Here is a 25,200-nt window from a genome sequence, read left to right as displayed (position 1 = left end):
TCCCCATGCTTGACCTGCAAGGTTATCATCCTTAATTTTCCCCACACCTTTCCAATCTCTAGAGCCTAGGATTCGGGGAAAGGCAAGGAGAGATTATGGAGCTGATTGTGATTGTGATTGTTGATGTGGATGGAATATGGATGTAGATGTACTGTGGTCAAGAACTGCTCTCTGCCGCGGGAGTAGATTGGAAAGGCTGCTGCTGCCACTACCACTCGCCGATTCGGGCATGGTAAAGACCACTCGGTTGCACTACTCCATGTGTAGATGACTGAACTTGGGTGTGAGCATTTTGATGCCTCTGAATTTAGTAAATTCAGTACTCACAGGAGTACATTCCCCCTAGAGTATTTGTACTACAGGAGTACTTTCAGTACTGTAGTAGTACTTGTATTGTTTCTTAGAGTATTTGCTTGGAGTAAATATTGTAGTTTAACTGAAATCAACATTTCTGAAAATCATGTTTATCAATGGGTTGTAAGTACTGAAATCAACATCTCTGAAATCATGTTTTTCATGCTGTAGTATTCTTTTTGTCAGGATTTTAGTACTCTTGCTTGGCTCAAACCAAACTGATTCTGCTGTAATACTCATGTTGTAGTATTTTTTTATCATGCTGGAGAACTTTGATTGATCTAGTGGGCTCAAACCATACTGATTTTTAGAGTATACTCCATGTTACTTCCATTTTAGAGCACATTCTTGGAGTGGATCTGCATTTCAGAAAGTTAACAAGTGGGAGTACATGGAGTACTACATTTTAAGTCGAGGAGAAGATGGTGCCTGCTCCGTGATGATGCCACCAGCACCTACGACTTCCTCGACCACCACCACCATGATGACGACTTCCTCGAACGTGGTGAGTACTCCTCCAATGCTTGTACTCTTATCAATGTTTACTGCTGTGATCATGGAGTAGTTAGCTGTTGTTATCATGGCAGGAGTAATGCACCATTAGTTGGTAAGAAATAATGTCAGTATGAAACCTCTCGACAGTAACTGTTTTTTTTTGTGAGGAATAGTACATGGTTTCAACTTTATTTGCCCCATTCCAAGTTCTGAAATCATTACCAAATCATACGAAGCATGATAACAATGTTCAAGCTGATTTGGTGAATCCGTAGATTACATCTTACTGTGTGTTCCCAAAATATTCAGCATTGCAAAACAAAGAAATATTAAATACAAGTTTCACTATGGATGATAGTGTGAAAAAATATATCATATTTTCTTTTTCCTGGGAGCATCATGGACCAACTTGTCAATGTAACCTCGGTTGTATACTACATCTACATCCCTGTCAATGAACATGTGCACTATTGAACTATCTATGCATCTACATCTCTATGAAGATACATATACTACTGCATCTTGGATGAATACTATTGTCAGTTTACTCGCACGAGCCATTCAACGAAAGTAGTCTCTCAGTTCTAGTGTACCTAGATGTACGATGAAACGAATTTGTGAACCAAAGCAATTTGAGTTGACAACCGGACAGAGGAAGCGGGCAAGAGATGATTTATTTATGGGCGATGATGATTTGCTACAAATACATATACTGCTACCTTCCATGCATGTCAGCATCTGATGCTACCACTTGATTACCTGAAGATTGAAGAACCACCCCCTGCCATTAACAAATCATTTCATATAAACTACTGTACCTAGCAATGTAAAAAATACAAAAAGGGTAAAATCACTAAGTTGTCATAGAAAAAATGGCACATTCCTGGCCGTCCTGCATGTTTTGGCTTCAATTTCCCTCGCCTTGCATGTCACTGCGTCCTTAAGAAAAACAAACACATTGATAATTATAATTAAGAACTTTGCCTACAACAAAACAAAACCAGTAGAAACTCATCGCTTTCATTGTCTTCAAGACCCTCATTGTCCTCTAATAATATAGTTTGAGAGAAGTCCACATTACCCCTCGAACTTGTCTTTGGCTTCACTTTACAAACCTCAGAATTGTGTTCGTTCAAGTTTCATCCTTCAACTTTATAAGCCGTTCATAATTATAAGGGGTCTGCTTCAGTATACCCAACCTTCTCTTATTTTATTTATTAGAACATGCCGATGTTACATTATTCTGAACTTCCCATCTTATTTATTAGAACATGCCGATGCCACTGAAAATTATGATTACTATATCCGCACAGCCTCATACCTGGACTACTTGGGTAATTCTCATCAACATTTCGTATGAAAGGCGCATCAAGCCCTACCTGATTCCCCTCGCACGTATGATCAGAACCTACAGGGAAGGGATCAACAAAAAAGCCGTAAGCTGTATACAGAAACAAAGATGAACACCCATAAGCATAAACTGTTTCGTATGAAAGGCACATCGGGTAGTACCATTTGAATTTCCTGGTACATATGCGCCATAAACATGTGTGAGATTACTCGCTGCCGGCAACGAAGCAGCTTGATGCACACCCACCCGTAGCAAACTTGTTCCGTCTGATTTGTTCTTGCCTGGATCAATACAAAGCCAATGATATATAGGCAACAAAGTATGCAGGCAACATTCTCAGCATTGAGTAACTATATCGTCAACATTTTCCTTTTCCCTTTTATCCTCAGCTACCTAAATACCCAGATAGAACTCTGCTTGCCCAACAGCTCCACATGCTCTGACTTCTTCTGTCTTTTTAGCTTCTCCTTGTTCCTCCAGCTCTCGGCTTCTCAGCTTCTAAGATCTTTCTTTCATCTGTACATCATCACATGTGCGCTATAGGTGTGCCTAAAGATGCATTTTATTGCCACTAACAAAATGGTGAGCTATTCTAAAAAAAGGCACACCATGATAATTAAGGTAAAACAAGGTTGAGTCTCATGGGCAGTACTACAGACAAATAGGAGTCCTTGTTTCCTGTAAGAGGTTCATATGAAAAGTTAAGGCAATGATAATTAGTAAGACTGACGCTCCGAATTAAAGCCGATTGGATGAGGTAATTCGTCAAAGAAGTACAATGCAAAGCTGAAACAATGCAAGTGAATTAAAAGAGGGGCTGATGGAAATTGAGCTTCAAGTGGCGACATCCTTCGTGGCATATGTAATACAACCAATTCAGTTCAAATATGTATTTATTATGTTAGCATGAAGGGTAAAAAGAAAGGGGACAAACTAATCTTATGTTTAAGCATACAAAAAAAGTAAAATCTAAATAGTGATGTGATCACTTCCTTTTAAACAGCTGTTACGATCAGGTCAGAAGATTGAAAAACTATAATATTTATAACAATGGAATAGAGGGGCTACTACATTACACACTTATGTTTCTACTCATTCAGTTGAGAAAATCCATGATGCACAAAACAAGATCAGTTTCATCCATCTGATTGTTAATGACCACAAAATGACATGATACAAAAGAAAATAGCATGTGCATTTAATAGAAAGTGCTTGTGCATTGCTACTGGCAATAATGGAGATAACTGAATACCATGTGAATTTAACGCAAAATGAAGGTTCCAACCAAAGATTCAAAATACCCATCACCTCCATGACATGATAATTTAGAATGACATATGAGTGAACATCACCAAAAGGAGGACCTCCTATGGTGTAGGAGGCTTAAATCTGATATATCAAGATCAAAGTCTTCTCACCATAATGGAGATAACTGAATACCATGTGCATTTAATAACACAAAATGAAGGTTCCGACCAAAGATTCGAAATAACGAGAACCTCCATGACATGATAATTTAAAATAACATATGTGAATGTATTTGTACTGTAAAGTTATTCAATGTGCCATGTGATAGGAAAGAGAGAAAATATGCCTAGGTAGGTTCTTACTACAATTGTTGCTCCTGCTACTAATTACCAGTCACTTCAATCAATAGCTAAAAAGTATTTTAACTTTTTCTCTGCCCTAAAAAGTATTTTAATGTTTTTCTCTGCCCCTGCTCTTGGATTTGATTGCAGACTTGATTAGCCTTACCGAATCTTAGAGTTGCTTCGCCAAGGCGTGTCGTTTTTCGCCTTCCCATTGCATTCAACAAAATATTTTCCTATCACTCCCTTTAGCTGATGGTTCATCCCCACATAAGATGTACCTGATGCTCCCTGGAAAACCACATTTGTGTATCTTCTGTTACATACATGAGATTCTCTAATGCGTGTTTAGGCAGGAGCTAGCAAATTAGGAATGAAACATACAAGCCTAGTGAACACTGGATTCACGCACAACCACAGGAAATCCCTCCAAACTAAACTAACATGTGAATCCTGCTTCAGCAAGGCAGGTGAGGAGGAGGGTTACCAGAGGCTGGAGGAAAATGAGAGCAGGGACTGCCCGCCGAGCATCCCCAGCCGGTAGCAAGGGACAAGGGAGCAGTAGGCAGTACGTACCTCCATTATTAGAGTTAAATGTCATGTCTGGACTGACCTTTCCTTCTTCCTGGGCAGCCAACACTTTGTAGTTGGAAATAGTATCAGTTTACACTCCTGATGAAGTGGTAAAAATACATAATTGAGAAATAGATTTACCCTGATAATTGCTTGCACTGCACACTTCCTTACATTTGAATTTGCAGATGATTCTTCAAATGGGAGATGTTCCAAAATTTAGTGATTACCTGATGTTTCAAATGATGATCAGGATGATTGACAAGGAAGAAATGTTCCACAGGCTTGCTAACTGATTCATCGGGGTTTGGTGGTATGTTCCGTACAAGAACCTACAATAAAAACACATTGATGACTCAGAATCAAAAGAATAATCAGAGAACCATTAATCTAGATAAGATCATTGTTGTATGCAGCATTCTTTTTTCTAGCAAAGGGATCTAAACTGAGCTCATGTATAAGTTGCAACCACAAAGGGATCCCATGGCCTCAATCCTCATCTCCGTCTCTCTATCCTGATCTGATTCTCTCCGTCTTGAACCAAATAGAGAAAAGAGGGGAGATGAACCTGAGGGAGGAAGGCGATCGCATGGTGGCGAACGCAGGAGGAACCGGAGGACGGGAGCACGGTGGTTGATGCCTAGGGTTTAGCGCAGGTCGTGGCGGCGTCTCCTCTGGGAGGTCGGCGGCGTGCGAAGGCGAAGGCGTACCTCAGCAGAGGTGTCCAGATGGCGACCCAGAGGTCCACAACGATGGCGGCGGCGCCTCCTTTGGGACCTCGACGACGGCGCCTCCACGACCCCTCGGAGCCGGCAAAGGGATCCGCGGCTAGCGCCTGGGATCTGCCAGGCGGCGGCGTTCGCGTCGCGAATAGATCCAGGGGTCGTCGCTCCTTCACCTCGTACGTGCGGGCGATAGGTTTAGGTTTTTTTGTCGCTGGTCAATTTTCGTAGGTCTTTTTTCGTTGGTTAAGTCTTTTTTCAGTCGTACGTGCATGGGTGCGGGTTGGGGTCTTAGCACGAGGTTTTTTCGGTTTGTGGTGGCTAAGTCAGAGGTGGGAGGAGGTATAAAAAAACCATAAGAGGTGGGACTAAAAAAACCTGGAAGCGAGACTACCAACTGCTCCATTAGGAGTAGATATCTCGGCCCGACCCTTTGGTCCCGGGCTGGGCGGTTGGTCCGTCGACGGCCCGCAAAAAAGGAAACTCTGATGCAGTATAATTTTGCAGTACAGTCCATGACTTCAATTTTTTTTAACAGTTTAGGCCCTGGACACTGTTTGGAATCTGTGAAAAGAACGCAACAGGAGAACTTTTTGAAGCAAAAGAGGCATCGGCTAATGTGGTTTTCTCCCTGAGTAGGGACAAGGTTAAGGCCTTCAGGGCTGCTTGGCGCGAGGGATACCCCTGGTTTTTCTTGTTTCTTTCTTCTTCTTAATTACCTTTATCATGTGCAAATCTTCTATGTTCCAGCTCTTTCTGCAGGCTACTTTAGCTGTTCTTTTTCTGAAGCTAAGCATGTTGTGAGAAAGATAGCAAGAAACATGAAAGTCCAATTCAGAGACGAGCTATGCAGATAGAAATTCATGTGTCACGTTCTTTGAATTTTGCTGTAACTTACACGATGATAGCGAACCATTTTGTGGTGGTTACGTTCATCCTCAATCTCAAGCTCTTTAAGCGTATTTCTTTGGATCTTTGCATGCTTGCTTGTCATGGTTTACTTACGCGGATGTCATTCATAGTAGGACCATTTGTTGAAATTAGCATTGGTTGAGACGCGTGTTGCACCTGCAAACTTACTAGTTATGTAAATCGTGTTATATGGCGTTTTTTCGGTATACCAACTATCTGTTTCAAACACGCATCAAATCTGGCAGAAAAATGATAATCAGCTGGCGGTTTGGGTACACGACGATGTATCGATCCTGACCGGGTCAGCTGATGCAGGCTGGAGTGGCCCATACGTGTGTGCAGACCGGCACACGCACCCCCGGCCACGCGACCGGACGACCAATCAGCGAACCAACCAATCAACGAGCGAGCGAGGGAAGCGCGTCTGCGGTCTACGCCCGCCCAGCCCGCCCGTGCTGGCTGGCTGGCAGGGGGAACGTCCCGCGCCGCAGATCGCTCCGTTTTGCCTCCCACGGCCAACAAAGACCGAGCGCAAAACGCCGTCCACCCCCTCCCCCGGGCGGGCCGCGCGTGGGCGGAGCCGAGGAGAGTGGCGACAAGCGAAACCGCGTGGCGTCCACCCCTGCGCCGTGCGGCTGGTGTGGACGCGCGGGTCGGTGGCGAAGCAAGGAGGTCCGACTCACACGGCGCGAATTTTTCTCCGTCTCCCCCCGGCCCGTGCGCTGCTGCACTCCCGAGTCAAACATGGCCAGCCCAGCTCACTCGAGTGCCCGTCCATCTTCGGCAATGATGCCCGCCGCGCATGAGCGCGACGCGGCCAGCCAGGCTACCTACGATGCGTGTCGCTGTCTTCGTTTCGGCCAAAGCCTCCGTCCGTCCAGGCCGTCGCCGATCGTCATCCGTCCGTCCGTCCATCGAGCCGAACCTTCCGATCCAAACGAACCCGGGCAGATAGGCAGGCAACAGAGATCGCCGCAGGGAGGCGGCCCTTCCCGCCCCGCCCTGCTCGTCGATCGTTACGCGTCGCCATCCAAGGGCCATGTGCGGTCTTGGATTTTGTTCGGATTTTCGCACGCATGAACCAACCAACGATGAGGCATACCAATCACGTTGGTTAGTTGCCGATTTAATTAGGCGGCACTTGACACTGATTCTGCTCGCAATTTGGCGGGCCGGTGGGTGGCTCGTGTCGTGCTGAGCTGATTGATTCATCAGGAGGGCACCTGGAATTAGGGGCATGTCTGCCCTTTGTTTTGCAACTTGTACTCCTCCTCGACCTCCTTGGGTAGGTTAGGTCCATGTCCAACCACAGCAACCTACTGTAGCTAGCTAAGTAGCTATGTACATACCCTGTGTTGCAAGCAACCAGCCTAACACACGCACCGCCTCTTTAATTCCCCGTCTTCTTTTCTTGTCTCACATTCATCGTGTGGTCACTTTCATCATGGCAACGCGGTTTGTGATAAAGATGGCCATGCTTGGTTTTGGTTAATTTTGGCTCGCGACATCGAATCTCAAGTCTTACAGACGTTTAATTACGACGATGCTAGGGGCACATCGCTGTAATGTATCAAGTTCAAGTACATATCACCGAAAAAAAAGTATAGACAAAAATGGCGAGTTTAGTGATGTCTTTTTTTTCTCTTTGTGAATGCTGCGTATTTGAATTTTTTTTTGAAGGGAAAGCCTCATGGCACTTTATTCATCTCTTGGCAAGGTTACATCAGATAGTACATGCGATAACAAAAAGTTTGGTGCTTCATCCACCCACTCAAAACTACTACCTTGCTCATAGCTATATCTAGCTAAAAAATGTGCCAGATTGTTGGCTTCCCGCGGGCAATGCTGGAAAGAAATCGAAGGAATTCCATGTGCTAAATCAAAGCAATCGATCAGAAATAGGCGTGTAGGAGCTCCAGATGTCCGACTCACCCTTGAACGCCTCAACGAGCTCCAGGCAATCTGATTCCACAGCGACTCTAGAGCAGCCTCGATCAAATAGCATCTTGAGACCTCGTTTGACAGCAAGAGCCTCCGTTGTTTGTGCATTCATCACATTCTGGAAGGGTTCAGCTACACCAGATAATGCCTCACCCTTGCAGTTTCTAAGAACAGCCGCGATTGCTCCACTCCCATCCTCAAAAAAAAAAGCATCAGTGTTGAGTTTGTAGTTTCCCGGCGAAGGCTTCTCCCACCTTGCTGTGGGTAACACTACTTTGGCCGGTTTCTCATGATTGATAGTAATCGCCTAGATAGCAAAAGCAGTGTGTACCGCGCTCTTTATATGAGTCCCCTTCACCGCTTCCCGTCGTTCGTATCAGATATACCAAGCTGCCACGGTGATCGTCTCCTGCAGTCCTAGCTGACCGAGGACTGGGGACTTCTTTAACGGGTTCGTGAGTAGTTCTTCTAACACCACCGAGCCCGATCGATCCACACAAAGCGCCAAGTTAATATCCTCTAACAGACCAAGTTTTCCCCACACCTCTTTTGCACGTGTACAAGTGAAGATCAGGTGGCGAATGTCCTCCGGCCCCAAGACTTACAAACAGGACACTGAGGGTTAACCTTTATGTGTCTGTTGCTTAGGATACACATGCCCGGGATAGTACCATGGAGGGCGCGCCAGACAAAATTTTTAACCTTGCTTGGTACTTGCAGCTTCCATAAGATGTCCCACACAGGGTTCGTTCCTGCCGTACTAGCAGCTTCACCTCTCACTCTAGCGCCATACTGGTGCTCCCACTCAATGTAATATGCAGATCTGACTGAAAAAGTATGTGATTTGGTTCCATTCCAGGCCACAAAGTCTTCCAACAATGGAGAAAGAGGAATTCTGAGAATTCTTTCAACATCAACAGGAAGAAAAATATGCCTTAGAAGGTCCTCATCCCATCCTTCTGTGATAGGGTCAATTAATTCATTCACGTGTCTCAGCAAGCTGTTTCCCTTTTGTGTGAGCACCATCCGAGTTGGGCTATCCGGGATCCAATGATCCTCCCAAATGTTGATGCTTTCTCCGGTTCCCACTCTAAAGATATGGCCCCTTCGGAATGTTTGTAGTCCCGCCACCAGGCTCTGCCAAGTAAAAGAAGCACCTTTTTTTAGCCCTGCCTTGAGTAAATTCCCATCTGGATAGTACTTTGCCCTCAATACTTGCGCACACAAAGTATTAGGGTGAGTGATCAATCTCCAACTCTGTTTAACAAGCATTGCCAAGTTGAAAGCATGGAGATCTCTGAATCCCATTCCACCTCTGTTCTTGGGCACACACATTCTCCACCAGGCAAACCAGTGCAATCTCTTGTGATCATCAGTGTCCCCCCACCAGAAAGAGGCCATTGCGTCTGTCATCTCTTTGCATATTTTCTTTGGGATTTAAAAAACCCCCATTGCAAACACAGGAATAGACTGTATAATTGCCTTTAATAAAATCTCCTTGCCGCCCATAGTAATGATTTTCTCTTTCCACCCTTTTAGCCTGTTAACTATTCTTTCCAGCAAATATTCAAAGCTCTCACTTTTATCAAGGCCCACCATTGCAGGTAGTCCCAAGTATCTATCAGAGACGACTTCTGTCATTATATTGAGTTCAGCACAGACTTGAGCCTTTACCTCAACATCCACATTTGGACTGAAGAAGATACTGCATTTACCTTCACTCACTAACTGTCCTGAGCTTGCACAGTACTCATCCAACACCTGTCTCAACGAGGTTGCATTGATCATATCAGCTTTCATGAGGATAAGGGAATCATCAGCAAAAAGTAAATGAGACACTGATGGTGCATTCCTGCACACCTTAACCCCGTCTATGCCACGAACCTCCTCCTTATGAGCCAGTAAGCTTGACAAACCTTCTGCACAAAGCAAAAACAAATATGGTGAAAGTGGATCTCCCTGACGAAGACCCCTAGTAGGAATGAACCCTTCAGTCTCCTGGTCATTGTATCTCACTTTATATCTGACAGAGGTGACACAAGCCATCAATAGTTGCACCACTTCAGTGTGAAAGCCCAACTGCAGCATTATTTGCTCTAAAAATTTCCACTCAACTCTATCATAGGCCTTATGCATATCAAGTTTAACAGCACAATATCCAACCTTGCCTTTCTTTTTATTCTTTATAGTGTGAAGACTTTCATAAGCCAACAGAATATTATCTGCGATCAACCTCCCTGGCACAAAGGCGCTCTGAACAGGTGAGATAATGTCATCCAAAAAGGACTTAAGACGGAAAGCAATCATCTTGGAAATAATTTTGTAAACAACGTTACATAGACTGGTTGGTCTGTATTGTGTTATTCTCTCCGGTGTATCAATCTTTGGTATTAACACAATGACAGTATCATTCCACCCCTCCGGAATTTTCTTGTTATTTATCGCCTCAAGCACTTCTAGAGTAAGTGCATCACCAACAATGGACCAACATTTCTTAAAGAGCAGCGCATGGAGACCATCTGTCCCCGGTGCTTTCATGTCACCAATCGAAAATAGGGCTTTTTTTACCTCTTCCGCCGTATATGGCTTCAACATCTCCTCATTCATGGCTGCGGTGACTCTAGGTGTTACCTTCTCCAATAGCTCAGGGTCTGGTTCCTCTATCTCTGTGGAGAAGAGGCCAGCGAAATAATCCGATATTAAAAGATTCAAATAGGCAGTGCCCTCCTTCCATACACCGTGGCCATCTTTTAGTTTTGTTATCCGGTTCTTAGCCCGACGAGCCGAAGCAAAATTATGAAAGTACGATGTATTCTTGTCGCCATGCTTTAGCCAGTTCAATCTGCTTCTTTGTGCCCAGTACAATTCCTCTTGTTCGAGCAGTCTTTCCAATTCCTCAGCCAGCTCCTTCTCTCGAGCTACGTTCTCTGGTGTAAGTGCCTCCCTGCTAACACTTTCAATCTCCCTCTGTATTCTTCTCACCCTTTTCGAATTGTTACGGAGAACCGTTCTGTCCCAGTGATGTAATGCCTTATGCACCTAGGCTAGCTTCTCCGCCAGACTAGCATTTGGGTCTAGAGGATCTAAACCCTGCCATGCTTCCTCCACAACAGCCCGGAAGTTCTCCTCTTTAACCCACCTGGCTTCAAATCTGAGTACCGGTGGTCCTTTATCCTCATGCAATAATTCCTCCTCCATGTGAAGTAACAATGGTCTATGGTCAGATTTGTGATACTCCAAGTGCTCAACTCTTGCTGCCGGAAACATGCTATTCCACCCATCATTCGATATGGCCCTGTCCAGGCGCTCCCGGATTAGCCCTCGGTGCCATGTGAATTTGTCCCCATAATAGCCCAAATCAGAGAGCCCACATTCTTCGACAGCATCTCTGAACGCTGCCATAAAATGCCCAGGCCTTGGGTTACCCCCTTCCTTTTCAAAGGAAAACATTATATCATTCATATCTCCGATTATTGCCCACGGCATATCACATACATACTTCAACTCTCTCAATCTCTGCCATGTTAGGTGCTTATCGGCCCACTTAGGTTCCCCATACAGACCTGTGAAGCGCCAAATATTATTTGCTCCACTTCCAATGCGAACATCAATTAAGTTCTTATTCTTATCCCTTAGGGACACCGGCACTTCCTTCTTCCAGAATAGGATTAAACCACCACTTTTTCCATCACTCGCCACCACGTACTTGTGATCCATTTTCAGTCTTCTATGATAGACATTCCGCAGGATACTCATCGAGATGCGTCTCCATGAGAAACATTACGTCAGGACTCCTGCATTTTTGAACATGCAACAGAGCCCTAATCGCCACAGCCTGCTGCAGACCACGACAATTCCAGCTGAGAATCCTCATTGCCTCCGGTCAGCCTCCTTCTTGGAGGCCGCCGGTATCAGGTTGTCTTGGTCCTCACCAGAATCCGATTAGACGGAGAGAGGGACTGCAGAGATCTCGCCGGTGAATCAGCCAGTACCGCAAGAAGGAGAACCGATCGCTGCCAGAACGAGCGCCGGGACAGAAAACTGATCGCTGCAACACGCAGCGTCGGGACAAAAAACCTAGGGTAAATTCCTAGGTAGCTTCAAATCCGATCAACACCACGTACCTAGTGCATATACCCCAGGGGAGCCATACACAACGAGGCAGTGTATGAGGGTTGATGTCGTGGAGCCAAAACATCAGGAGATGAAATGCCGCGTATTTGATTATCTAGAAGCCTAGGCAAAAGAAACCGTCTTGGGTTTTCTCAACGGCGATGCTACCTCTTATTGCATCATTGTCTCCGCGGTGACGATGGTGTCTCATCGGGGGCTCTCCACCGGCTACTTACCCACAAGGATTTACAATCGTCTTCACCGAATGAGGCCTTTTTTGTTTCAGCTTTTGGGGGCATCTTTGGTCTAGGAAAAGCCGGAGCCAAAACAAACAACTACTCCTTTCGTCCGATGAAAATGTACATATAGAAATTTCAGATAAAATAAAAAATGCATTGGAAAGATGCAAGTTATCATCTCTCCTCTTTAATTACCCAACCCTCAATGCGCTAAGTGCATATAGAAATTAAGAAGACCATGCATATAATGTTATTGGTCTTGATTACCATTTAACAAAAGAGAAGCATTTTTTCTAACGTAAGGTGCATTGGGAAGATAGAAGTAGACTCTTTTATGGACAACTTTTAAAGCCAAACATACACTTTTCCCCAGACGGATGGAGTGTTTTAGAGCAGCAGTGGAATCACAACCCAAAAGATGGAGCCTGCCAAGTGTATCTCTAAGAGCATATGCAACCGCGATGGGCAAATCCGGGCCCTCAAACGCCCGTGGACGCGCCCGGGGCGTCCGTGGGGACTGGTCGGGTACTCCTCAAATCATGTCGTCCACATTCGTGTATCTCATATCCAGCATCCTATATCCATACTAAACATGCAACATGGAACTAAACTATGTAGATCATCAATCAGACATAGAAATCCACATTCTGATCACCAAAAGATCACCAACATATCTCCAAAAGATCACCAAGTTCACATAATTCATATAAAACAACAGACAAGTTTAAACTAGACTACTAAAAACTTGAAATTAAAGACGGAGACTTACCACTACGTTCCACACCACCGGGGCGGCTGGCCTTCATGCCTCTGATGTTGGCCCTTCTACATCATCCAGCAAGGCTCGGAAGTCTGAGCTATTTAAGGTGCGGTTGACGGATAAGAGGCCTTCGATATGTTAAGGGAGAGAGGGGAGAGTCATTCCAGAGCTGGGTGGGAATTGTTGATAGAAATTTGGATTTTCCCTGAGGTACGATAGCGTCTGAACAAAGAAAGGGAATATGGGACGGAGCTTCCCCACTTCCTCGCCGGGCCTTTGCCATTCCGGTCGGCCGGGCTGCTGTATGCGTCCGCGGCTGGTGGAGGGTCCTGGTCGTCCGAGGAGGAGGTGCAGCTATCGCGGTCGCCATCGTCGTCGTCAGAGTCGGAGAGGACGATGAGTCCCTTCATCTGACGGACCGCCCTGTCCTGTGTGCAGGCCCGAAGGGTCCAGATCCGGCATCCGCGTTGCGCCGACGCGGGAGCTGCGGCGACGCTCCAGATCCCGAGCTGTCGTCGACATTCACCTTGAACCGCTCCAATGTAATGCAGAGGGCCATCTTCTCCTCGCAGTCGAGCTCGGAGCCGGAGTCGCTGTTGGAGCTGGACACCGGAGTGGATGGGATCGGAATCGGAGAGGGAGAGGACGAAGCGAGGGTGAGTGAGCTAGGGTTCGAAGCGAGGTGCCTGGATTGGGGTTTTTGTGGGACAACTATGGGGTCGGTGGTGGGTCGGGCCCGTCAAGCGGACGCCCCCGGGCCGCCCTATATTTGAGCAGGGTATGAGAGGTACCAGTCAGCCCGGGCGTTTGTCCGCAGTTGGAGAAGTCTGCTTGGGTCATTTTCTTTACGGTCTGCGCGAACGTTTGAGACGGATATGAGAGGTCCGGCTGTAAACACTCTAACTTACTCCCTCGGTTCCAAAAGCAACGCTGATAGCCAGTACTACTTGGCAAAAGATCCCCCGTGTAGTTAGTTAGTTATAAGTTAACAAAAGAGGTAAATACACCAGGAGTCATAAAACTTGCACGCGACGGTCAGTTTAGTGCATAAACTTGTAAAATACGTGTTTCTGGTCATCACACTTGCGTGGACGTGCAAATACGGTCACATTTCCTGTACACGGATGTATTCACTGCCTACATGGCATGCCAGCGTGGCCGGGGCCCATTGTCAGTGGCTGAAGCGTTGTGCATGTGATATTTTTTATAGAAACACCCTCAAGTTCTTTTAAAACTTCGTACAAAAGCCCTCCAACACAAGTAATGTTAAATAGTATCCCGCTGGGTCCTGCATGTCAGTGTGCGTTGTGAATAATTTGGACTAGAAAATAGGTCTGAGGGAGTTCGAACCATCGACTAGCTGTAACAGCGCTAGAGTAATAACCACACCACCGTTGTTGTTTACACGGACTACCAATGTGTAGATCCTTTAGGCTAAATAAAGGTACGCATTTAGAATTATATTTTCTTTTCTAAACATTTTCAAATTTAAATTATTAAAATTCGAACATATTTCCCGCTGATTTGTCTGAAAGGAAATGATGGACATTCATTCTGCACTATATTTTGCTTTTTAGATTTTGTAAATTAAAATTATTAGAATTCAAGCAAAATTTTAGTTGACTTGTCTGGACAATTTACGTACCTTCATTCTGGCCTATATTTTTCAATCTAGTTTTCCAATTTAAAATTATTCAAATTCAAACAAAATTCTGTTGATTTGTTCGAAAGAAATTTATGTACATGCATTATGGACTATATTATCTTTTGTTTGGGTTATTCAAATTCTTAAAAAGGTTGATTTGTCAAAAAAATATGTACATTCATTCTGACCTATATTTTCTTTAATCAAGATTTTTATGTTTAAAGTTATTCGAATTTAAACAGAAATTTCTTTTGATTTGTCCAAAGGAAATTATTTACATTCATTCTAAAGTACAATTTATTTTATCTAGGTTTTTTCATTTAAAAGTATTCGATTTCAAACAAAAAATTAGTTGATTTGCCCGCAAACATACATTCATTCTGCACTATATTTTGTTTTATCTACATTTTCTAATGTATTTTTTTGAATTCTAAGCGCATCTCTAGCAAATCCCTCATATCGCGCCGACCCATAAAATAATCGCCAGTTTACGGTTTTGCGCCAAAAAGTTGTCTGAACAACTGTAAACACACTATAAGGATCCGCATATAAGGGGTCTGCTACAGATACTCTAACGGAAATTGGTTGATTTGTCCGTAAAAAATGCATGCATTCATTCCGGAAAATACTCAAATTCAATAGACAAATCTGGTCAATCTGTCCAAAAAATTTATCTAGAATATAAGTTGTTTTCTTACATAGAAAAAACAAAAGCAAAATACATAAAATAAATTGTGTTTATCTTTTCATGTGTCATTGTGGCCGGATGGTTCGAACCGGGGTTTCCACCTTTTCACGAACCCTTTTCTGGTTTTGATTTCTATTTTAATTAGAACGGTCCTCATATATAAAGCTAATTGTGCACGTTAGACGTCAAACGTCAAACGTCAGTTAGCCGATTGGCGGGCAATATGCATGCGAATTGCAGGTGTGGTCGAATCCCATCCATACTGATCCATCTTTTTTTCCGTTTTATTTCAGACTTTTCTGTGTAAAAAAAATGAAATGCAAGGGTGCTTTCTGGAAAAAAAATGCATGCGGATTACTCACCTCCTCAGCCACTAACAGCGGTCCCATGTAATGTTTTTTTTACACGAGGGCCCATGTAATGTTGGCACACCGTGCATGCATGTAATACGCCCAGCTACGGTAGAAAGCACCGTATTTGCACGCCCACGCAAGTTTGATGACTAAAAACATGTATTTTACAAGTTTATGCATCAAACTGACCGTCACGTGCAAATTTTATGACTGCCCGTGTATTTACCTCTTAACAAAAAGGTTACTCCCATTGGCATCCACCTAGCAGCAGCAGCACAAAGACTAATAATCCACTGTCACTGTCCAATAATCTCTCCCCCTCTAATCATGCGCACTAACCACAAATCAACCATACACAAAGCAAGGCCAAGCAAAGAAAACTAGAAAAACCTTCGATCCCCAATTGCTGCGCGTTGTTGGTGCCGCGGCGGTTTATTTATTCCGAAAGCAGCAGCAGCAGCTTCCTTCGGCCCTCTCGCTCTCTCTGCTCTGGCACAGCACAGCCAACCCGGCGCCTCTTTTCCCCATCCATCCATCCGTCCGTCCGTCCTTCCTGTTCCAACCCCCCGCCCCGAGAAAGAGAAGCAAAAGCTGCCGCTGCCAGTCGAAAAGGCCGCACCGCACCGCAAATTTCGGCGACGGACTCGCGCCGCGCCCGAGCCCGACCCCCACCTCGCTCCGGCGGCCGGGAGGAGGAGCGCACGCGCGGCCCGACCGCGGCGGAAGCGGGAGGAAAATTCCCCGGCCGGCGGGTGCGCGGCGCGGATCTGGCCGGGGCCGGGCGATGGGGAGGGGCTGGGAGTAGGGGAAGGCGCGCGCGGCGATCTCGGGGCGGCCTCCCATGGGTGGCTGCTTCTCGCTCGAGGAGCAGCGGCTCCAGAGCAGGACAGGTTCGTTCGCTCGCCCGCGCTCCGTCCGCTTCAAGTACTACTCGTGCGTTCGCTGTATCCTCCCGCGGTTTGTCCGGTTTGCTTGCTGGGGTAGGCGTACGTTCCTGCGTGTGCGGGCTGGTGTCTGGGCTTTGCCCAATTTCAGTTCAGAAGCGTGGATTTCTGGGTTATCCCTGGTCGGTTTGGGTGCTTAGGTGCTGCTTTGTTGACATGGCAGCCTCGTTTTTTGGGGGTTGCTGTGCTGCGGTCAAGGCTGGATGAGAACTGGCGTGATGCTATCCTCGTGCCTGTGAGCTCCTGTAACGAGTGATGGAGAATGCCGCACTATATTTGGTGCTAAAATTTTGGTTCGCACTGGGTATCCGGCTCCTCTATTTTGTGGATTTTAGACTTGGGCTTGCATGGAAGGCGTGCTATATTGATATGCTGAGGGGGGCTGCCGATGTAGCTGCAGCCTGAGGCGAATATCCATGGGAGTAGTAGTTTGTGGTGGAATACATACCATATTTAGCTCACCTTTTGGTGTGGAAAACTCTACTTTGGCCAACTCTGTTGACGATAGAGCCTGCAAACCGCTGAGGTGAAATTTGAGTACTCTTATAATGCCAGGCGCAGTTTCAGACAGCCTTCAGTATGAGTAGAAAGTCATCTCTCCTAGATAGTCAGGCATAGCGTGAGACATTCCGTGCTGATGTTTGAAAACTTGCATAGGAGTTGCTTTGCCCATAGAAAGGGGGGAATTAGAGAGATGACATATTCTGCCCGTCCTTGGACATGTCCACCAATGCTCCTTTCAAACTGTTCATATGATGGAGGCAATTCCCTGTCAATGTCACAGTTCTTGGCTGCACATTCAGGATCTGCCGAGTGAACTTGGAGATGATATATGGACAACTTTTATCATTGTAGATCTGCTCGTGACATTGGATATTCGATATGGTTGGTCATCAAGTTACTGTTCTCTATTCTTCTACGAATACATTTTCAGTTTCATGGAATTGTACACAAGCTTGCTGCTAAAATAGGACATTCTGGTCAGCATAGCTTATAAAATAATTCAGTGGAACAGGTTCGTGCATTATCTTTGATTCTCTGCTCCCAGCAATCTATGCAGTCCTTGCCCCCTTGATTTCATTGGGATCTCCTTACCTTTTGTTTTCGTGCACGCAAGCTATGCTCATAACTGTACATAATACAATTACAGGCACTTCGGCTGAAGCTGGTGGACCAGATGGGTTGAGGAAGTGCAAATCTGATTCTAAAGCTATTTCAAGTGTTCTTGCTCCTCCGAAAGATGTGGAGGACCTGCAAACAGAAGGATATGGAAATGTCAATATTTTCACATACAACGAACTGCGAGCAGCCACAAAGAACTTTCGGCCTGATCAGATTCTTGGGGAGGGTGGGTTTGGAGTTGTTTACAAAGGCGTCATCGATGAAAATGTTAGAATAGGTTTTCCATCCAGACAGGTTGCTGTGAAAGAACTGAACCCAGAGGGTTTTCAGGGAGACAAGGAATGGTTGGTAAGTCTCCTTGCTTCCTTGCATTTCCTGAACCTTTATATACAGTAAGAAGTCATGTTAATTTCTAGATTATGTGAAATCTTCATGAACCATTGTTAGCTGATTGAATTTTAAGATTCAGTATATTGATCAAAGAAGTTGTTTCTGATCTTCGTCGGAACATAACTCATCTTGTTTATCTTTTAAGAATCAACTTGAACATAGTATCAGCACTAGGTAAAAGAGTGCATCTCTACTTATTAGATTGAAGTAAAGGACATACTGTTGTGGTTGGTCATAGGTGGGTGAATGACTGTAACGCTACACCTTTCATGATTTAATGGGTTTCTATTGGTATCGTGTTTCCAGGCAGAAGTCAACTATCTTGGGCAACTTAGTCATGCAAATCTAGTCGAACTGATTGGCTATTGCTGCGAGGGTTCCCATAGATTACTTGTCTATGAGTACATGGCTTGTGGCAGCCTTGAAAAGCACCTTTTTCGACGTAAGCTCTTACTCTCACCTTCTTGATAACTCCACTCCCGTGGTCTTTAACATTCATTGGTTATGGCAGCATAACCTGCTCCCATTTACCTATGCACTGAATATTGGTTCTGAATAAGATGTTTTAGAATTAGCAACATCAACATTCTCAAACCTTGACTGACAATGAGTGGTACTGCCTGCTTCCAAGTAGCTCTTCAAATTTAGCTACTGCATTTGTCAAGTTTGTCAGGTGACAACTATATAAGTGATCTGAGTTGTTCAGTTGGTTTGTGATAGCATAGTATGATCTACCATCTGCACACACATGGTAACCTGGCTATTAAGATACTATGAATTAAAATTGAAGTGGCAGTTAAACAGCAATTACCATTCACCAAAATGGTAGAAAATGTTTGCCTTGTAGGTTCTGAATCTAGCTTCCTCATTGATTTATATATTCAGCGAACATGTTCAGTTCATCATCATAAAGTAAAGTATGTGAACAATTCAAAGATAATTGGTGTCAGGAAAATATGCTAAGCGGATTGGTACAAATATTTTGTTAACAGCAGTCATACGCATATTTTCTGTTAAAGGGAACATTTCGTTGATTATATCTTACCTGGTTGTAAATAACAGGGGTTTGCCTTAATATGCCATGGTCAACTCGCATGAAGATTGCACTCGGTGCAGCAAGGGGGCTTGAGTATCTCCACGGAGCTGAGAGATCCATCATCTATAGGGATTTCAAGACATCAAACATCTTGCTAGACGCGGTCCGTATTTCACCTTTGATATCATTGTCCAATTCAATCAGTGTGATGCCATTGATATATAAAGCTTTTTTGTGTTCCCAGCTGAGTGTCTTACGGCAAAATATATTTTCTGTTTGCAAGCCATGCAGTAATTATGTTCTTCTGATGTATTTTGCATGTTTAGGAAGATTCGTTAGTGTCAATATCCAGATGTGTAAGTATTAATGCCAAATGAACAGCCAAATGGATCATATGGTTTTACCCTTGTTGCTCCACAATGCTTCTGCAGTTATGCATGACATGGCACCATCATTTAGAAGTAGATGGCGTCTCATTAACTGTATTCTCATTGATATTGTCGAATGCAAGAGACTTCATGACGTGATGTTATGTTTTACTTTTGAAGATAGCGTCTCATTCTCACTCTGTGTTACCCTTACAGGATTATAATGCTAAGCTTTCAGACTTTGGCCTAGCAAGAACTGGACCTAGTGGAGACCAAACTCATGTCTCAACTCGGGTCATGGGAACTTATGGCTATGCAGCTCCTGAATATGTGATGACTGGTGAGCCGATCCTCTCCCAGAAGAAATTTTAGTGAATATTTATGGTTTCCAGAATGAACAAACAGCGCATTTTACCGACAAATTTTCTGTGTGTTAATTCAACCATGTGTGTTGTGACAGGCCATTTGACAGCACGGAGTGATGTTTATGGGTTTGGTGTTGTACTTCTCGAGATGATTATTGGGAGGAGGGCTGTGGACAAGAGCCGGCCGAGCCGTGAGCATAACCTAGTTGAGTGGGCACGCCCCCTCCTTGTCCACAACCGGAAGCTCTTCAGAATCATTGATCCTAGAATGGAAGGCCAATACTCCACCAAGGCTGCCATTGAAGTGGCCAGCCTTTGCTACCGATGCTTGAGCCAGAACCCTAAAGGGCGGCCTACTATGAGCCGGGTTGTTGAAACCTTTGAGGAGGTTCAAAGCATGCCAGAATGCCAGGACATACTCCTGCAGAATTGTATGACCGGATCTGTGACGCTCTACGAGGTCCCAAAGGAACCTGCTGAGCATGTTGAGACAGAGAAGGCGAAGCAAGAACCAACAGCAAAGACTGATGCCGTGGCTGTGGCCGTGGCCGTGCCACCGACGAATGGGAAGCCAGTGCCCCAGAGCAGGAGGACGCGGCCAGCGAACGGCAGGAGCAAGAGCGAGCCGCCTCTGGAGTGCAAGCTGTACATCCCTTCGCCTGACTCCGACGGGCATCAGCTGGGGCTGGAAGCCCTGGCATCACCCCCTTCCAGAAACAGCAGCAGGGATGATCCTCCTCCGGTGGACGAAGATCTGTACAAGATATAAAGTAATAACAGCAGTTTTTGACGAGGCTCAAGCCTACCTGTGTCGTCTCGTGTTGCCATCCATCTTGTTGTCAAGATCGATCAGTCAGTCAGTCAGCTGGTGTTTTTGTTTTTTCTTCTGATGGCGGAACTACCAAAGCTAGGGTTCTTGTTCTTGCGGTTAGCGAATTGTATTTAGAGAGAGGAGCGTCGTGGGAAGCATGTAACGTGAGTTCCATGATGGTGTTCGTGCTGTAAACTCGAAACAGTTCTCTGGGAAAGATCCACACCAAAATGGAAATGGAGAGATTTGTCTTGTCTTGTCGTCGCTTGTTTCTTTTCGAGTTAATTTGCTTACATATACGATTGTTCTCCATTGCAAGCATGAACAGGTCGCACTGGAGATCATGGCCAAGATGGGAAAATCTCGAAGGTTCAGTGACAAGTTATAGAACTAAAACTGTGATTCGGATTCTGGGTTTCTAGTTCCAGTTTAGATCATCCAGACGGGTTTCCGTTTCGATGTCCTAGTTGGATTGGGTTTGTTGAAGTCCTCAAATCAAATTCCAAATATGAATCGAATTAGGCTACAAATACAGTGTTGTTTTTCTGTCCCTTTTTTGTTTGGCTGGCCAAAAGAAATAGTTGCGCCCGGTGTTTTGTTCATCTAACCCTGAACCTGAACTTAACTGAACTTTCTGAAACCCTTCGAGATCTGTGAGTTGCTGACACCATCGCCGCCGCCACCATATCGCCACACAGCGCCGGCAAGGCGGCAACCACCGCTCCCCCCCCCCCCCCCCCGCCGCCGCCGTAATCCCTTGGGGCCCGGACACGCACGAGTGCCCTAATCCCCAAATCCATCCGCACCGCCGAACCCGGCCCGTACATGCTCGCCAAGTTCCGGCCCCTCATGGCGGCGGCACCGACGACGAAGGCCGCCCCGGCCGTGGCGTTCTCCACGGCGGCGGAGCGGGATGGCTACGCGCAGTACAACCACACCGACGCCTGCCAGCACCTCCGGTGGACAGCCAGGTGACCTCCCCCCTCTCCTCATCTTCCCATGGCGTTTCATGGCGCCTGGTATATGGCTCGCTTGGTCACCCGTTTTGACCGTGCAGGGAGAGCTACGAGTACATGTACGCGCGGCCGTGGAGCAGGGTGGTCGACTTCTACGCCGAGCTCGTGCGCACCGGCGCCGGGGCGGCGGGGCTCGCCGAGCTGTTTGGGAAAGACGAGGTCCGTGGAAAACAGTAGAATTTGGCACCCCCTACACCCCCGCAAATTTAGATTCTGAACTTCATGGTTTGCCTTATTTGATGGGTGAAGAAGTGTTCATGTCAGTGGCAGTTCTTTTTATAATTTGACAAATGCTGATTCTTTTCAACTAAGTATATGTAGTGCTTATGTTAATAGAAAATGACAACTGAATATCACCCAAAAAGTAGAATTCCAATATCAGTTGCTTGACCAAACACTAGAGTGTTTTGCATTAACCTGCCATTGTTAATATATGTAGAAGCGGCACAGAGCCGCGGACAGTGATTCTGACTAGAAACTACTCAGAGACCACATTTGGTGTTTTATTATACTGTTTACCAATGTCTATCAGATTTTCCTTCCGCAGAAAGATCATCTTCGTGATACGAATGGTGAGGAGCCTTTAGCATCATCTGAAAAACAAATGTCTGTTAAATCCTCCAAAGGCCGAGGAGGCAGGTGGGAAAGAGCAAACTTTAAGATTGTTCTTTCGTATCATGGGGGCTCGTTTGATGGTTGGCAGAAGCAGCCTGACCTCAACACTGTTCAAGGGTAAGAATAATCTCATTTCTGTGAATTTGCTTTACAGTTTTCTTCAACCCTTTTCTCCTCGCTTTCTTTATACTTCAAGGCGGAATAAAACTACTGAAGTTATTCATTTCACTCTGTATCGGTTGCAGGTTAGTGGAAAAACATCTTGGACAATTTGTCGACGAGAGAAAAGCTAAACAGCTTCAAGAAAGATCGTTGCCGATAGAAGGCTGTGCCACTGTTGCTGGGCGCACTGACAAAGGGGTGACTGCTCTTCAGCAAGTCTGCTCATTTTGTTAGTTACACTTGAGAACACATACTGTTGTGTTGCCTCTGTCTATTTTAATCATGTTTATAAACTTGTTATGATGCATATTAACTTGTCTTGAGCCTGAAATCTCATGTGTAGTTGTTAGAACTATGGCGTGCTTGACTTTAGACCGTGGTTCTCAATTGATAGAAGCAAATCAAATCATAGAAGTTATTTGCTTCTCATTGACCTTACTTTAGCAAATATTTACCGGTGACAGCATACCACAACTCTGGCCAAAAACAAAAAATTGCCTGAACATTTCTTTGTGGGCAAATAAGTGCTAATGTTCCTTCTCAGCTGACTTTACTCGAGCAATGCATGCCATGTATTTAACTGGGAACTTACTAGTAGCATAAATCAGTTAGTATGTCCATGTGTGCTTATGTAAAATTTTACTTCAGTAGTCTTGACCATCACTTCTGATAACTGATGTGAAATGCTTCTTGTTAATCGCCTTAGATACGTGGAGAAAGGATGTGCAGCCTGCCGATATAAAAGACACAATAAATGAGGCCTCACCAGATAAAATTAAATCTTTGGTTGTGTCAGAGGTATTTCCCTTGCTCTTGTAGAATATATCATTGCTAGTAATATGAATGCTAGCGATTGTATTTGATATCAAATTGTTGACAAGCTTCGTTTACTAGCTATTTTCTGGTTTGAGACTACCAGAGATTTTTTTTTTTATGTGTTAGAAGGTTCTGAGAATACCTTGATCCCGACCATACAGGATGTTATGCTAAATATTAACTGATGCCCTCATTTGCAGGTCTCACGTGAATTTCATCCTAATTTTTCAGCCAAATGGAGGAGATACCTGTATATATTTCCTCTTGATGGGGATGCTAAATCAATATCAGAGGATGAGCAATCGTCTATGATACTAGAGAATCCTGAATACAAAGCACCTCGGAGCTTTGATGTGGCCAAGGTTGACAAAATCATTAGGCAACTGGAAGGAAAAATGCTATCTTACAAAATATTTGCACGTGACACACAAGCTTCACGTAGCGAGTAAGTTTCATATATCATAACTTGCTTTGTATTTTTCAAGTACAGAAATGGTTCCTCACGTTGGATTAGCAATAGTTTCATCACCTAATTCAGACATGGTTGCTCACTAGAGACCTTCCTGAATTTGTGTGCCACTCTTCATTAGTGCTTGTTATCTGAAGTGAGCATGATGTGTTCCTTTTAGATGATATTCATGTCTCTTATTTTATACATTCTCTTGAGTTCAATTAACTCATCAGTCACTTCATTTGATGCCCTGCTGTTTTTGCAGCGGCCCAGCTACGGAGTGTTTTATGTTCCATTCTCGAGCTGCAGTGACCAAACTGTATTCTGCTGATGAGGTGATTCTAGCATGCTCATTTTTTCTTTCCTTAATGCATAGACTGCATTTATCAAATGGAATATAACTGTCTACCCTCAGCTGGTTGGGATTTGCCTTGGGTCTGAATTTTCTCCTTATCTTTGCATATGCACATGCATCATTTCAGTTGAAACTTATGTCAGTTCTTGCTTTCCACTTTTGCAGAATTGCAAAGAAAGCACACCGGTCATGTGTGTTGAGCTAGTTGCGAACAGATTCCTACGCAAGGTAACACAACACACTGCTATATGCCCTACTATTTATTCTCAATCACTCCATGAACTCTGGTTTAATTTGCGACAAACAGATGGTTAGGGTTCTTGTTGCGACCAGCATCAGAGAGGCTGCTGCTGGAGCTGATGAAGACGCCTTGCTGAACCTGATGGAAGCCACTTGCAGGCGCGCAACGGCTCCCCCGGCACCCGCGGAGGGCCTCTGCCTTGTAGACGTTGGCTATGAAGATTTCGACGAACAGAGGTGCTTCATTGTTGACTAAACAAACTCTCCATGCTAGAGCAAAAAGAACAACATGCCCGATTCTTCAACAAGTGAAGATCAAACCAGCCCGGTTCTGATTTGCGGATCCTCAGACGTCAGCCTGACATGCTTCTCAATTGAATTTCGGAGGTGGGGCTCCGAGATATTCCTATTTCTATTCCTCTATTCATTCACAATTGTATTTCGCTGGTGGACCTCTTGAAATATTTTGGCATTGAAATCACAGACAAAACATTTGTGAAGCACACATGATTAATACATTGCCGCAACAAGCCACACTGAATTAACACGAGGTAATAAGTTTTCTTAACCATCCATGCAAAAGAAGCAACACAACAAACATCTCAGATGGTACAAGAAAAGGGAACTAAGATGACATCTTCAGCTTAACTCTCACAAGCCAAGCCGTCAGTGAGATACTGCTCTATAAGAGCTCGGATTCTAACCTTGTGTCTTAATTTCTGGGGGGCTGTTGCGATTGATCTCCAATGTTGTCCATCAAAATAAACACATAAA

The 25,200-nt window shown here is 44.8% G+C and overlaps 2 protein-coding genes and 1 long non-coding RNA gene across 4 annotated transcripts; 2 read left to right on the top strand and 1 right to left on the bottom strand.

Moving 5' to 3' along the window:
- Positions 1 to 435: 435 nt before the first annotated feature.
- On the bottom strand, positions 436 to 5,291 carry LOC123149295 (uncharacterized). The gene is made up of 3 exons (XR_006474594.1): positions 4,931 to 5,291; positions 2,362 to 4,694; positions 436 to 2,257 (listed from the first exon to the last, which is right to left on the bottom strand). It is a non-coding gene; the product is annotated as an uncharacterized lncRNA (long non-coding RNA).
- A 10,905-nt stretch (positions 5,292 to 16,196) lies between these two features.
- LOC123149288 (probable serine/threonine-protein kinase PBL17) lies at positions 16,197 to 21,028 on the top strand. Its single transcript, XM_044568924.1, has 6 exons — positions 16,197 to 16,625; positions 17,830 to 18,149; positions 18,498 to 18,633; positions 19,254 to 19,390; positions 19,812 to 19,935; positions 20,056 to 21,028. Exons 1-6 carry the CDS (start codon positions 16,577 to 16,579, stop codon positions 20,727 to 20,729), a joined length of 1,440 nt encoding a protein of 479 aa, XP_044424859.1. The 5' UTR covers positions 16,197 to 16,576; the 3' UTR covers positions 20,730 to 21,028.
- A 469-nt stretch (positions 21,029 to 21,497) lies between these two features.
- LOC123149289 (tRNA pseudouridine synthase A) lies at positions 21,498 to 24,944 on the top strand. Of its 2 annotated transcripts, none has more exons than XM_044568925.1 (9): positions 21,498 to 21,742; positions 21,829 to 21,946; positions 22,320 to 22,519; positions 22,648 to 22,793; positions 23,271 to 23,362; positions 23,581 to 23,825; positions 24,097 to 24,166; positions 24,352 to 24,414; positions 24,494 to 24,944. In XM_044568925.1, exons 1-9 carry the CDS (start codon positions 21,597 to 21,599, stop codon positions 24,680 to 24,682), a joined length of 1,269 nt encoding a protein of 422 aa, XP_044424860.1. In that variant the 5' UTR covers positions 21,498 to 21,596; the 3' UTR covers positions 24,683 to 24,944. The 2 variants fall into 2 exon arrangements, with proteins under 2 accessions (XP_044424860.1, XP_044424861.1); XM_044568926.1 differs by having other exon boundaries at positions 21,501 to 21,742; positions 22,335 to 22,519.
- Positions 24,945 to 25,200: the final 256 nt, after the last annotated feature.

Source organism: Triticum aestivum, chromosome 7A, assembly GCF_018294505.1.
Source record: "Triticum aestivum cultivar Chinese Spring chromosome 7A, IWGSC CS RefSeq v2.1, whole genome shotgun sequence".
NCBI classification, from domain to species: domain Eukaryota; kingdom Viridiplantae; phylum Streptophyta; class Magnoliopsida; order Poales; family Poaceae; genus Triticum; species Triticum aestivum.
The sequence above is the reverse complement of the archived record's forward strand: the minus strand, read 5'-3'. Positions and strand labels throughout refer to the sequence as shown.

What these genes read in the sequence shown, in the direction of transcription:
- LOC123149288 (XM_044568924.1), top strand. Translation starts at nt 16,577, where the DNA reads ATGGGTGGCTGCTTCTCGCTCGAGGAGCAGCGGCTCCAGAGCAGGACA. An exon ending in CAAACATCTTGCTAGACGCG is followed by an intron (nt 19,391 to 19,811) that starts GTCCGTATTTCA and finishes TTACCCTTACAG; the next exon opens with GATTATAATGCTAAGCTTTC. An exon ending in TCCTGAATATGTGATGACTG is followed by an intron (nt 19,936 to 20,055) that starts GTGAGCCGATCC and finishes GTGTTGTGACAG; the next exon opens with GCCATTTGACAGCACGGAGT.
- LOC123149289 (XM_044568925.1), top strand. Translation starts at nt 21,597, where the DNA reads ATGCTCGCCAAGTTCCGGCCCCTCATGGCGGCGGCACCGACGACGAAG. An exon ending in CACCTCCGGTGGACAGCCAG is followed by an intron (nt 21,743 to 21,828) that starts GTGACCTCCCCC and finishes TTGACCGTGCAG; the next exon opens with GGAGAGCTACGAGTACATGT. An exon ending in CGAACAGATTCCTACGCAAG is followed by an intron (nt 24,415 to 24,493) that starts GTAACACAACAC and finishes TGCGACAAACAG; the next exon opens with ATGGTTAGGGTTCTTGTTGC.